This window comes from Drosophila ananassae, unplaced genomic scaffold (genome assembly GCF_017639315.1).
Source record: "Drosophila ananassae strain 14024-0371.13 unplaced genomic scaffold, ASM1763931v2 tig00000126, whole genome shotgun sequence".
NCBI lineage: Eukaryota > Metazoa > Arthropoda > Insecta > Diptera > Drosophilidae > Drosophila > Drosophila ananassae.
In genome coordinates, this window is record NW_025319123.1 from 72,800 (window position 1) to 86,283 (window position 13,484).

At 44.7% G+C, this 13,484-nt stretch overlaps 1 protein-coding gene across 1 annotated transcript; it reads right to left on the reverse strand.

Moving 5' to 3' along the window:
- Window positions 1-2,310: 2,310 nt before the first annotated feature.
- Window positions 2,311-6,850, reverse strand: LOC123258303. Its single transcript, XM_044718173.1, has 3 exons — window positions 5,819-6,850; window positions 4,612-5,743; window positions 2,311-4,544 (listed from the first exon to the last, which is right to left on the reverse strand). The coding sequence occupies exons 1-3, from the start codon at window positions 6,848-6,850 to the stop codon at window positions 2,311-2,313; spliced, it is 4,398 nt and encodes a 1,465-aa protein (XP_044574108.1).
- Between the last annotated feature and the right edge of the window lie 6,634 nt (window positions 6,851-13,484).

Sequence of the window (13,484 nt, forward strand, 5' to 3'; positions counted from 1 at the left end):
TCAGTCTTTCGTTAGACATTAGACTTTAAGGTATGATCATTGGTCGTGCTGGAATATACCAGTCCTGGTATGATGCGGACTAAGTTTTCGAACTAAGGCCATGTGTGGCTTCGTTGTGTTGCTAGATCTGGTCCTTCTTTCTTTTTTCATCTCTGCTTCGTACTAAGCTTAGTGTGTTGAGTTAACTGCAAGCCAGCATAAGCCTTACAAATTTTTAGTAAGTGTTTGCTTCACTTCACTCGTGTGTTCAACACTTGTTACGAACGATAACTTCTAAAATCATTTATCGGCTGAGACGGGTGGTAAAAAGTATGGGAGACAGCGCACGCTGGAATTTCCGGCTTCGGCTCGCCGGCAAGGGGAGTGTTAATTGCCGGTTCCCAAAGGTGCCTCTCAACGGAGGGATCTAATTTAAAATTGTGTGCTCTCGACAAGACATACTATCTGGAATGAGTCCCGATTTCCTTTATGTAGAGAGATGGAGGGTTCCCTTCCTGCCCCTTACTGTGAGCCACACAGGTTTAAAGGGGCGACTCTAAATCTATCAAAAGGCCATGCTTCGCATCTGAGGCACCCACTTCTTCTTCATGCACTCGTGACAACGCATCCGGAACGTCATTAAGGTTGCACATACGGTGGTCGAAACGAATTTGTAAATTATCTGTGCTTTGTTAAGTTTCTTCGACACGAAGGCTATCGGACAACTCTTCCTACGCCAGTACTACTAACATCACAGTGGATCGAGAAAGCCTTGTTGAAATCGGGGCTACACAAAACCGGGGCGAGCTTAACAATTTCTTAAGTTTCTCAAAAGCTAGCTGTCCGTCTGGAGTCATAGCGAATCTTTGCTTCGGCTTTAACAGATCTGTCAATGGCGCGGCTACTGATGCGAAATAACTTTTAAATTTTCGGTACCAATTCTTAGGGATGGCATCCCTAAGAACCGTCTAAAGCCTTCAATGTTTTCAGCAAGGAAAAATCCACCATTGCCGACACCTTTTCCGGATCGGTTCGCACGACCCCTTCACCTATAATATGCCCCAAATACTTCACACTGCGCATGTAAAACATACTTTTCTCCACGTTCAGCGTTAACCTCGCCATTTTCATACGGCCTGCTATCGCATTGAGGACCTTCAAATGACTATCAAAAGAGCCGCACACAATCAGTAAATCATCTAGATAAACGAATACCTCATTACTTAGTTCTGGAGGCACTACTTTGTCCATAAGCCTGGTTATGGTTTGCGGTGCATTTAACAGTCCAAATGGCATCACTTTATGTTGGTATAGTGACTTGTCAGGGATAGTAAAAGCGGTCTTATCCCGCGATGCTGGGTCTAGGGGTATTTGCCAATTGGCATCTTTTAGGTCTAAACTGGTTATAAAATTCGCCTTCGGAAATCTGCTTCAGATACCATCAATTTGCGGCAATGGATAAGTATAATTTTTCGTTACTCCGTTGACTTTTCTACTGTCTAGGCACATCCTAACCTTGCCGGGTAATACCGTAACTAATGCCATTTGGTTTAACATGCGAACTTCCGCATACGGCCGTCTATCCGAACATTTGTGCCTAATGGCATTTATGGTATTAACTGCCTTCCAAAAATCTTTTAAACGCTTGGCACTTCGGGATGGGGTCTTTTTAACAACTCTAGTGGGTGAAAATTCCGCAAGGTATTATTCCTGACCCGCTGTGGCCAGAAAATGGTACTTTGGGAATTTGATTCGGACGGATCGGACACCACGGACGACAAATTGGACAAACAATTTAATGCTTCTCCTGACTTTCGAAATTTCGAATTATACATATTTAGGGTGCCACACCCATAACAGAAAATCTTTCTTTTTGCCTCGCAGTCGTGGTAGCGGTGCCCTTCCATCCTGCAGTTCCAACATACTAACGGTAGTGTATCTAACTCATCTATTATTTCCACAGCCGAAAATTCAGTAGCATCAACGGGCTCCATATCTTCGACTAATTCTGCTTGTCGCCGCTTGGCCGATCACAGGGAAGGCCTTTAAACACTTTAAACACTAGTGCTGGACAACAGTTCTGTGTTTGTTGATGGTTTTATTCTGGAAGAGTTACATTAATTACTTATCTTTACAACTACTTAGTCTTTAACCTACCGCAGTTTCTCTTCCCTCTTATCGTGATGGCGCAAATCGGTCTAATTCCGCCAAATTGTTTCCCTCTGTTTACCTTTTTTTAGTGGGACCAAATAATCTAAACTTAAATACCAAAGCTATCGACACAAATAATACTGCGGCGCTGAGTTTAAACTTAACTAACTATCGATAACCCTAATCCGTTCCGCGATATCCCCACCCCCGTGAAGCAGCCGCATTCACCACATCCAGGACAGCTAACTTCGAAGCGGAACGCATTATAGTCTTGGCTCGATCGTTAGTCCGCACTGCCGCTCGACGAGGTACTCCATCTCTTCCGGTGAACACCTCTTCCACGACGCCTCGTTTCCACTTCCTTCGTGGTATGGCAGGATCACAGATGAACACCAGGTCTCCTCGGCGAATTGGCTCGACGTGCTTGCACCATCTCTCCCTGCGCACAAGTGTAGGCAGGTACTCATGCACCCATCTCTTCCAGAAACGATCCCGCATCATCCTCGCTATGCGCCACTGCTTCCTGGTAGCGCATCTCACGAACTCCTGTCCGTCATCCTTGGGAAGGTCTGGAACATCGGGTGCTCCCTTCAGCAAGTCGTTGGGTGTCAGTGGAGCCTCCTGGTCCACCGTCACTGGTAGATGAGAGAGCGGACGAGAGTTCACTATGTTCTCCGCCTCAATCAGCAGGTTCTCCAGTACGTGCTCCTTGGGCGCAAGTTCTTTCATCGTGTGCGCCAGCACCTTCTTCACACACTGCACCATCCTTTCCCAGGCGCCACCCTCAGCTGGGTTCGCCGGGCAATTGAAGATCCATTCGACTCCTTTGGATGACAGCTCGCCCTGGATCTGTGCAGGCTCGAACACTTCGTTGAGCCTCCTGGCTTCGCGGTCGGCTCCAACGAAGTTCTTTCCATTGTCGCTCCTAATCCTGACGACGGGTCCACGTCGGCACATGAAGTTCCTCATAGCGATTATGCAGGAATCGGTGGACAAATCGTGAGCCATCTCCAAGTGGATAGCTCTTGTGGTTAGACACGTAAACAGTGCCACCCACCTCTTCTCCGTGCGTCGTCCAACCGTCACAAATAGCGGTCCAAAATAGTCCAATTCGGTGAACTTAAAGGGCCATCCGTTGGCATCCAGCCGGTCCTCTGGTAGAGGACCCATCTCGGGCTGAGTTGGTCGTGCCCTTCGCAGCTTGCAAACGTTGCATTTGCTCACCACCCTTCGTAGCAGCCTCCGTAAGTTCGTAATCCAGAACTTTTGCCGGATCGCTCCGATGGTTGCCTCCGTGTTTTGGTGGCACATCCTCTCGTGGTGATGCTGCACGATCATCTCCGCCAGTGCCTCGTCGTGACACAGTATTATCGGTCGACGTGCGCTGTATGGCACACTCGTCGCGTCGTCGATCCCTCCGCTGGCTCGCATTACTCCGTCCTCGTCGAAGTATGGGGACAGTCCATGCAATCGGCTGCCCTTGGCGGCCTTCCCTTGGTCGTTCTCAGCAAACGCTTCTCGCTGCGATTGCCGTGCTAGTGCGCGCTCAGCTTCAGCGCACTCCATCGATGTCAGTCCGTGATCCTCTCCATCGTATCGTAGTCCACGGCACCGACGAATAAATCTGAGCACCCATGCGGTGCTTCTCAACAGTCGATTGTAGTTGGAGAATCTCTGCAGGGATATGAAATTTACCATGACCAAAGCAAACTCACATTTCATTTCCTCTTCGTCGGGCGTCGGAGGGATCCACCCCTCGTTCGATCTTGGCCAGCTCTCCTCTGGTCCTCGAAGAAATGTTGGACCGCTTAGCCATCTCGAACCGATGCTCAGGTCCACGGCCTTGCGCGGCCTCGTCGCGTCGTCTGCCACATTTTCGCCAGACAGAATCCATCTCCACTGGGACGCCTCCGTGGATTCCAAGATCTCCGCCACTCGATTACCGACGAACTGTTTGTATATCCGGTGGGTGCTGCTTATCCAGTGCAACACAGTCTTAGAGTCCGTCCATAATACGCAGCTGCTGATCGCCACACCGTGCTCTTGCTTGACGGTGTCCATCAGTCGCGTGCCCAATACTGCTGCCTGAAGTTCCAGTCGCGGGATCGACATAGTCGTCATCGGAGCGCATTTCGTCTTTCCGTCGATGTTGACGAGTCTCTTGAGCGCCATATTATAGCTCTCCGGCAGTCTCACCTCGTCGTCTCTCCATAGCAGCCCGGTTTCATATCGTCGACCTACTCGCTTAGTCGTCTCCTCCAGGATTCTCAGGGCCCGTGCATCGCCGCCATCTGCGACTGACGGCGCCAGCTCCACTCCGCCAGCTGCGACTGGCTGTGCCGGCTTTACTCCGAAATTCTCGATCTCGAAATAATCGCTGACCCTCTTCTCCAGAAGATTATCCTGGGGCACGGCTAGGAGGCACGAACTCTGAAGCGGTGAGCTCTTCTTTCCTCTCACCGGTCCATCGGTTCCTCTCACCCACCCATCCAAGTGCGGTGGCTGCTGCAAATGGTCCTCCAGATCCATAGCTTCTTGTTTTGAGGGGTATTCCAAGATGCGCATGATCCAGTCCAATTAGGATCCTCGGCGTCGCATTGTTGTACGGCTTCACAGGCAGGCGCGCATTCGCCTTCACTGCCTGTACATCATCCCGACGCAGGCTCTGCATCGGAAGGTTCAAATTGGCTACTCCGTACACGTTCTTCAGCCCATGGCGCTTTGGCTTGCCCGCTGCACTGATCTGCAGGTTGACCACTTTTGTGTGCTCTTTGGCAGATTTCCCACCAAACCATTGCACGTTCAGTTGGCGACTCTCGCCTTTCAGGTTCAGGCTGCGGATGAATTCGTCGTCGATGAGCGTGACAGACGATCCTTCATCCAGCAGTGCATAGGTGTCGACCTGTGTATTCTCCCCGTACAATGTCACGGGTACAATCCGGAATAGCAGGTGGAATCCAATCGAATCAACGCAGCTCACGTTCCGGTGCGTCAAATCGTGGCGGTCACACGTCGATCGCCTTTTCTCCTGCTCACGCCCCGCGTCTATAACTGCGGCTGACGTGGGACGGCTCCTCTCGTTGGAATCCACTGGTCGTGGTATTCCACTCCGTTTGCTGCTGCTTCTCTGGTCGCTCCTGCGGCCTCCCTCTGCGACGTACGGCTGTCTAGAATGTCCAGGTGACTCGTGGAGAAGGTAGTGATGCCTCATTTGGCATCCGTGGACGTTGCATCCGCGGCTCTTCCTGCAGAACCGGGACATGTGTCCGGGCTCCAGACACGAGAAGCATAACCTCAAATTCCTCGCTGACTCGATCCGCGTCGTCGTAGAAACGCCGTTGAATTCCTTGCAGTCCTTGATCTGGTGTTGTCCCTCGCATATAGGGCAACATCTGGGGCGGTCGGCATACCGCTCCTCCTCGCGAACACTATTCGCGTGCAGGATCCTTCGCTTCGGTTGCTCCTTGGCTCCAACGTCCGTGACAGTGCACACCAGTCTGGCGAATTCATGAAGCCATTCGCTCTGGTGCACCACTGTCGGATACGGTTGTATCGTGACCGCGTGCCTCGCCCAGTCCAACCTCTTGCTCAGCGGCAACTTGGCGATCAGCTCCTACATTAGGGTTGGGTTCCCTAGGTGCAGGCTGCCGATCGTGGTTGACTGCAGGAACGCTGCCAGGTTGCTCACCTTCGTTGCGAACGGGACGATCCTTGCGATGTTGGCCTCCTGAATTGGCTGCACATCGCGCACGCTATCCAGTTGGCTACGGATGAGTAGCTCCGGACGTCCATACCGAAATTGAAGCTGCTCCATAACGGCTTCTACGTTGCTGGGATGGATGAGCAACGACTTCACTGTCTCTCGGGCGTCGCCTTTCAGGGCTTTCACTTGCCGCTGGTTGTTTTCCAGTTGTGTACACCGGTAGGCTGCCGTTGTCTCCGTGAACGCGCACAGGAATATTGGCCATTCCTCTGGCTGACCGTCGAAGTCAGGAAGATCAGGCCATCTACGTGGCGTCCATCCAGGTACGCTCGCCGTCGCCACTTCATGTGGCAGGTGCGATGGTGCAGATACCTCCAAATTGTGTGTCGGCTCCCGTGGCGGATGGACATAACCTAGCCCAGGCTGCGCCGTGGCGGTCACACAAAATGGCAGAGAATAGCCCACTGTTGTTGTTGGTGTGTATGTCCGTGTGATAGGTTGCCCGTTTCCATAATGGCTGCCCAGCGTCGGCGCCAAATTTCCACTCCATTGTGGCGGCAAACTTGCACTCAATTGTGCCGGCAACTGCACCGATGACGTCACTCCAAGCTCCGTTTGCATCATTCCACTCAAACATGGCGGTGTATTCGCCGCACCGCTCACTCCAACGCCGCGTGCCCCGATTCCAACGGGATTCCTGGCGGCCTCTGCTTGTCCTCCACTTGCCCTTGCCTTTTCCAGCACCGACTCGAGACGTGCGATCCTTTCCATCAGGGCCGCCACTTGCACAGTTTTCGGGTCTGTAATGTGCCCCCTTGCTTCGGGCTGCAGGTTACTTGCCGCTTTCCTGGCGGCTGTTCCACTTTCCTTCGGAGTCTGTGGCCGCTGCCGATCACCAGCCACACTCGCAGAGCTTGCCGGGGTGCAAGTTGCTGTGGCCGTGGTGGTCGCAGTTGCGGGAACACCCGAGGCTTCCAGGCTGGGGCTCCGCCGGGGCGAATGCTTCGTGGGCATCATGTTGCAGAATGCGAATAAAAGAAAATGTCGCCGCTTGGCCGATCACAGGGAATGCCTTTAAACACTTTAAACACTAGTGCTGGACAACAGTTGGAGTTCTGTATTTGTTGATGGTTTTATTCTGGAAGAGTTACATTAATTACTTATCTTTACAACTACTTAGTCTTTAACCTACCGCAGTTTCTCTTCACTCTTATCGTGATGGCGCAAATCGGTCTAATTCCGCCAAATTGTTTCCCTCTGTTTACCTTTTTTTAGTGGGACCAAATAATCTAAACTTAAATACCAAAGCTATCGACACAAATAATACTGCGGCGCTGAGTTTAAACTTAAATAACTATCGATAACCCTAATCCGTTCCGCGACACGGGTGGTAGAAAGTATGGGAGACAGCGCACGCTGGAATTTCCGGCTTCGGCTCGCCGGCAAGGGGAGTGTTAATTGCCGGTTCCCCAGGGTGCCTCTCAACGGAGGGATCTAATTTAAAATTGTGTGCTATCGACAAGACATACTATCTGGAATGAGTCCCGATTTCCTTTATGTAGAGAGATGGAGGGTTCCCTTCCTGCGCCTTACTATGAGCCACCCAGGTTTAAAGGGGCGACTCTAAATCTATCAAAAGGCCATGTTTCGCATCTGAGGCACCCACTTCTTCTTCATGCACTCGTGACAACGCATCCGGAACGCCATTAAGGTTGCACTTACGGTGGTCGAAACGAAATTTAAAACGCTGCAGCGAAATGGCCCATACTCCTAATCGGGAGCTTAAATCTTTCTGCCCCATTAGCCATTTTAGCGAGGCATAATCCGTGATCACCTGAAATTGATAATCCTCAATATACGGGCGGAATCGGTTTATGCAAATAATCGCTGCAAAACACTCCTGCTCAATCACCGTGTAAATTATCTGTGCTTTGTTAAGTTTCTTCGACTTAAGGCTATCGGACAACTCTTCCCACGCCAGTACTACTAACATCACAGTGGATCGAGAAAGCCTTGTTGAAATTGGGGCTACACAAAACCGGGCCGAGCTTAACAATTTCTTAAGTTTCTCAAAAGCTAGCTGTCCGTCTGGAGTCAAAGCGAATCTTTGCTTCGGCTTTAACAGATCTGTCAATGGCGCGGCTACTGATGCGAAATAACTTTTAAATTTTCGGTACCAATTCTTAGGGATGGCATCCCTAAGAACCGTCTAAAGCCTTCAATGTTTTCAGCAAGGAAAAATCCACCATTGCCGACACCTTTTCCGGATCGGTTCGCACGACCCCTTCACCTATAATATGCCCCAAATACTTCACACTGCGCATGTAAAACATACTTTTCTCCACGTTCAGCGTTAACCTCGCCATTTTCATACGGCCTGCTATCGCATTCAGGACCTTCAAATGACTATCAAAAGAGCCGGACACAATCAGTAAATCATCTAGATAAACGAATACCTCATTACTTAGTTCTGGAGGCACTACTTTGTCCATAAGCCTGGTTATGGTTTGCGGTGCATTTAACAGTCCAAATGGCATCACTTTATGTTGGTATAGTGACTTGCCAGGGATAGTAAAAGCGGTCTTACACCGCGATGCTGGGTCTAGGGGTATTTGCCAATTAGAATCTTTTAGGTCTAAATAGGTTATAAAATTCGCCTTCGGAAATCTGCTTCAGATACCATCAATTTGCGGCAATAAATAAGTATAATTTTTCGTTACTCCGTTGACTTTTCTACTGTCTAGGCACATCCTAACCTTGCCGGGTAATACCGTAACTAATGCCATTTGGTTTAACATGCGAACTTCCGCATACGGCCGTCTATCCGAACATTTGTGCCTAATGGCATTTATGGTATTAACTGCCTTCCAAAAATCTTTTAAACGCTTAGCACTTCGGAATGGGGTCTTTTTAACAACTCTAGTGGGTGAAAATTCCGGAAGGGTATTATTCCTGACCCGCTGTGGCCAGAAAATGGTACTTTGGGAATTTGATTCGGACGGATCGGACACATAGGTGGCATCGTGTTTGGCCAATTTTGAGGCCCTGGAGTCGGAAAAATTGTACAATGGCGAAACCACGGACGACAAATTGGACAAACAATTTAATGCTTCTCCTGACTTTCGAAATTTCGAATTATACATATTTAGGGTGCCACACCCATAGCAGAAAATCTTTCTTTTTGCCTCGCAGTCGTGGTAGCGGTGCCCTTCCATCCTGCAGTACCAACATACTAACGGTAGTGTATCTAACTCATCTATTATTTCCGCAGCCGAAAATTCAGTAGCATCAACGGGCTCCATATCTTCGACTAATTCTGCTACTTTCTTGCGAACGGTGCCGGTCTTTGGTATCCGTAACTCCGTTTAACGTCTTTTACAAAACTTTTCCTGCGCCTACACACATCCCTTAGATGGCCCTTAGACGTAAATTCCTTCTCTGTATTTCTATAAGCTCCTTTTCAGTCATAGGGGTCTGTAAACAATCAGTCAGCTGGACTACACAGTCTGGTCGGCTAGCTGCGTTAGCAACTCATTTTGCAACCCTCGCAACTACTGGGAAACAACCGATTCAATGGTTTGAGCCATATTAACTGCAGGCTCAGGGGCTATCGGTTGGGTGGCTTGGGGTTAAGACGACATAAGGACTTTGGCGGTCTTGCACTTTGGACACGAACCCTTGGATTTAGCATAAGCCTGGAGACATGTGTTATAAAATTCACGTCCACAACTAGCCTTCGCTTAAGGTGCTCTTGACTGTGTCATGTCACACAACACACATTTGGAGTTATTAGGCCCCTCGGCTTCCAAGATTGACGAATCCATTTTAACCCACTAACTCGCCTTCTTATTAATAACACGGTGCGACAGTGAAAAAACACTTGTGAAACGAGATAGTGTAGGTTGTTAATCTGGTCGAAGAGAACTCAAAAATATTTTTTTTATATTTTTGGAACCCTCCAATTTTTTTTTATTTAAAAAAAAACCGTTTTTCGGGACTTTTTTGCGCTTAAAAATTCCTGAACGCGTTTTTTTCAACCGATTTCAAAATTTTCGGTGTTTTTCAATAGTTAAATGTTGTAGCTTTTGAAAAAAAAATATATCTTCGATTTTGTTGAACAAAAAGGACAAAATTTTTACACCTGAAACTAAAGTTTTCGACTTTTATTCGTGTTTTTCGGATTTTGATGCCAGTTTTTCGGTAAAACTTACTAAAATTCTGTCATGTTTGCCACATATCAATGTTGTCTCATTCATTCTGAATAAAACGAGACAAATTTCATCAAAAAATAATGAAAATTGGTGAAGTTATAACGCTTTTCCCAAAAAAAGTCAATTCAACCTTGCGTGCGCTCCGGAGTACCTGTGTGTATAAGTCAGGAATATGCTCTTCTTCTTATAGTGCTCCCATGGTTTTATTGACTTTTTTTGGGAAAAGCGTTATAACTTCAACAATTTGCATTATTTTTTAATGAAATTTGTCTCGTTCTATTCAGTATTATTGATACAATATTAATATGTGGCATAAATGACAAACTTTTTGTCAGAAGAAAGCAATATACTCTTATTTTTATACACATTGTTCCTCCGAAGCGCCCGCTAGGTTGAGTTGACTTTTTTTGGGAAAAGCGTTATAACTTCACCAATTTTCATAATTTTTTGATGAAATTTGTCTCGTTTTATTCTGAATGAATGAGACAACATTGATATGTATCAAAAATGGCCGAATTTTTGTAAGTTGTACCGAAAAACTGGCATCAAAATCCGAAAAACACAAATAAAAGTCGAAAACTTTAGTTTCAGGTGTAAAAATTTTGTCCTTTTTGTTCAACAAAATCGAAGATATATTTTTTTTTCAAAAGCTACAACATTTAACTATTGAAAAACACCGAAAATTTTGAAATCGGTTGAAAAAAAACGCGTTCAGGAATTTTTAAGCGCAAAAAAGTCCCGAAAAAACGGTTTTTTTTAAATAAAAAAAAAATTGGAGGGTTCCAAAAATATAAAAAAAATATTTTTGAGTTCTCTTCAACCAGATTAACAACCTACACTATCTCGTTTCCCAAGTGTATTTCGTTTTTTTTTTTGTCGCACAGTGTAATTTCAATAGTTACATTTTTGTTCGGCCATATACCACCATGTCTCCAGGCCACCATAGAACCACCAAATAATTCTTAACACTAAATAATTAGATGAATAGACAAATAAACAATCAAATCAATAAATAAATAATAATAAATATATAATAAACTAATAAATATAAATATTAAAATGATTTGGCCTAGTAAATAAAATCAGCTGTGAATAATTATCACAGCCCAGATGTCAACGACCTTCGATTTACGTAACTTTTGTTTCTCTCTTCCACACATAGAATTGCCCCTCGCCTGCAATTCTTATCATTTTGGGGTCAATGAACCCTTTATCTACTACCCTGCAATTGTTGTTGCGCTCCCCTTGTCTGGCTACAACTCGTTTACTTGTACAGAGCAGTGATAAACAGATTTTAACAACTGCCTCTCCAGTATAAAAGTATTTACACATAGGTAGTTACACACAAATATATTTTCATACAAAAATACTTACACACAAAAGTATTTACACACAAAAGTATTTCACATAAAAAAAAATAAATAAACAAATTGAAATTTTTAGATCCATATCGCTTCGCGTGTGCAGTGATATATTTGGAGGTAAAATAATAATTTGGTTAATTTTCCTTCCAAACATAGCCCTGCTCTGCTTCTTCATCTCTTACGGTGTTGCTTCTATTTTATTGCTCCTATTCTCGCTCAATAGAGATTCTTATCTCTATTCTTTGCATTTTACTAACTCGCGCTAACTGCTCTCTTCAATCTCCCCTTTTCGTTTCCCTGGTGCAGTGGTACAAGGTTCATCAATATTATTAATAAATTAATTATTGAATTTTTAACAAATTAATTATTTAAATTTTTAATAATTATGGAATTTAAATTGGTCTGTGCATTGAAGTCTTGTAATAAGACAATCTCGTCTTCCCAGCCTACCATCCACTGCTGGCTTTGTGAAAACGTTTTACACGCTAAGTGTGCCGGGTTCACGGCCTCAGTTTCGGATGCAATCTCACGTAGGTCTGGTCTCCACTTTTGCTGTGACGGTTGTCGTGCTATTCAGGATGAAATGAGATTTTTCATGAGGCAGACTAAAAGCGGATTCAAGAAGTTGATTAGTGGTTTTCGTAAAATCAACGACCAACTCTGTGCGTTCGATACACAGTTTAGTAGTCTTCCACTACTAAATGAGTCTCCAAAGCGTAACAAATACTCTTTTAGTGATGTGCTTGTGGCGAATAATCTTCAGCCTGCTCAGCCGACAACTATGCAGCCGCTTATATCTCTGGCCACCCCAAAGGGCCGGACCTGAGAAAAATTCGGCTTAATAGTTAAATGTTGTAGCTTTTGAAAAAAAAATATATCTTCGATTTTGTTGAACAAAAAGGACAAAATTTTTACACCTGAAACTAAAGTTTTCGACTTTTATTCGTGTTTTTCGGATTTTGATGCCAGTTTTTCGGTAAAACTTACTAAAATTCTGTCATGTTTGCCACATATCAATGTTGTCTCATTCATTCTGAATAAAACGAGACAAATTTCATCAAAAAATAATGAAAATTGGTGAAGTTATAACGCTTTTCCCAAAAAAAGTCAATTCAACCTTGCGTGCGCTCCGGAGTACCTGTGTGTATAAGTCAGGAATATGCTCTTCTTCTTATAGCGCTCCCATGGTTTAATTGACTTTTTTTGGGAAAAGCGTTATAACTTCAACAATTTGTATTATTTTTTAATGAAATTTGTCTCGTTCTATTCAGTATTATTGATACAATATTAATATGTGGCATAAATGACAAACTTTTTGTCAGAAGAAAGCAATATACTCTTATTTTTATACACATTGTTCCTCCGAAGCGCCCGCTAGGTTGAGTTGACTTTTTTTGGGAAAAGCGTTATAACTTCACCAATTTTCATAATTTTTTGATGAAATTTGTCTCGTTTTATTCTGAATGAATGAGACAACATTGATATGTATCAAAAATGGCCGAATTTTTGTAAGTTGTACCGAAAAACTGGCATCAAAATCCGAAAAACACAAATAAAAGTCGAAAACTTTAGTTTCAGGTGTAAAAATTTTGTCCTTTTTGTTCAACAAAATCGAAGATATATTTTTTTTTCAAAAGCTACAACATTTAACTATTGAAAAACACCGAAAATTTTGAAATCGGTTGAAAAAAACGCGTTCAGGAATTTTTAAGCGCAAAAAAGTCCCGAAAAACGGTTTTTTTTTAAATAAAAAAAAAATTGGAGGGTTCCAAAAATATAAAAAAAATATTTTTGAGTTCTCTTCAACCAGATTAACAACCTACACTATCTCGTTTCCCAAGTGTATTTCGTTTTTTTTTTTGTCGCACAGTGTAATTTCAATAGTTACATTTTTGTTCGGCCATATACCACCATGTCTCCAGGCCACCATAGAACCACCAAATAATTCTTAACACTAAATAATTAGATGAATAGACAAATAAACAATCAAATCAATAAATAAATAATAATAAATATATAATAAACTAATAAATATAAATATTAAAATGATTTGGCCTAGTAAATAAAATCAGCTGT

Bases quoted from the DNA above. Each gene is read 5' to 3' on its own strand.
- LOC123258303 (XM_044718173.1), bottom strand. From the start codon at position 6,850: ATGATGCCCACGAAGCATTCGCCCCGGCGGAGCCCCAGCCTGGAAGCC. The intron at 5,744-5,818 runs GTGAGCAACCTG...ACCCTAATGTAG, and splicing joins TCGTCCCGTTCGCAACGAAG to GAGCTGATCGCCAAGTTGCC. The intron at 4,545-4,611 runs GTGAGAGGAACC...CGTGCCTCCTAG, and splicing joins CACCGCACTTGGATGGGTGG to CCGTGCCCCAGGATAATCTT.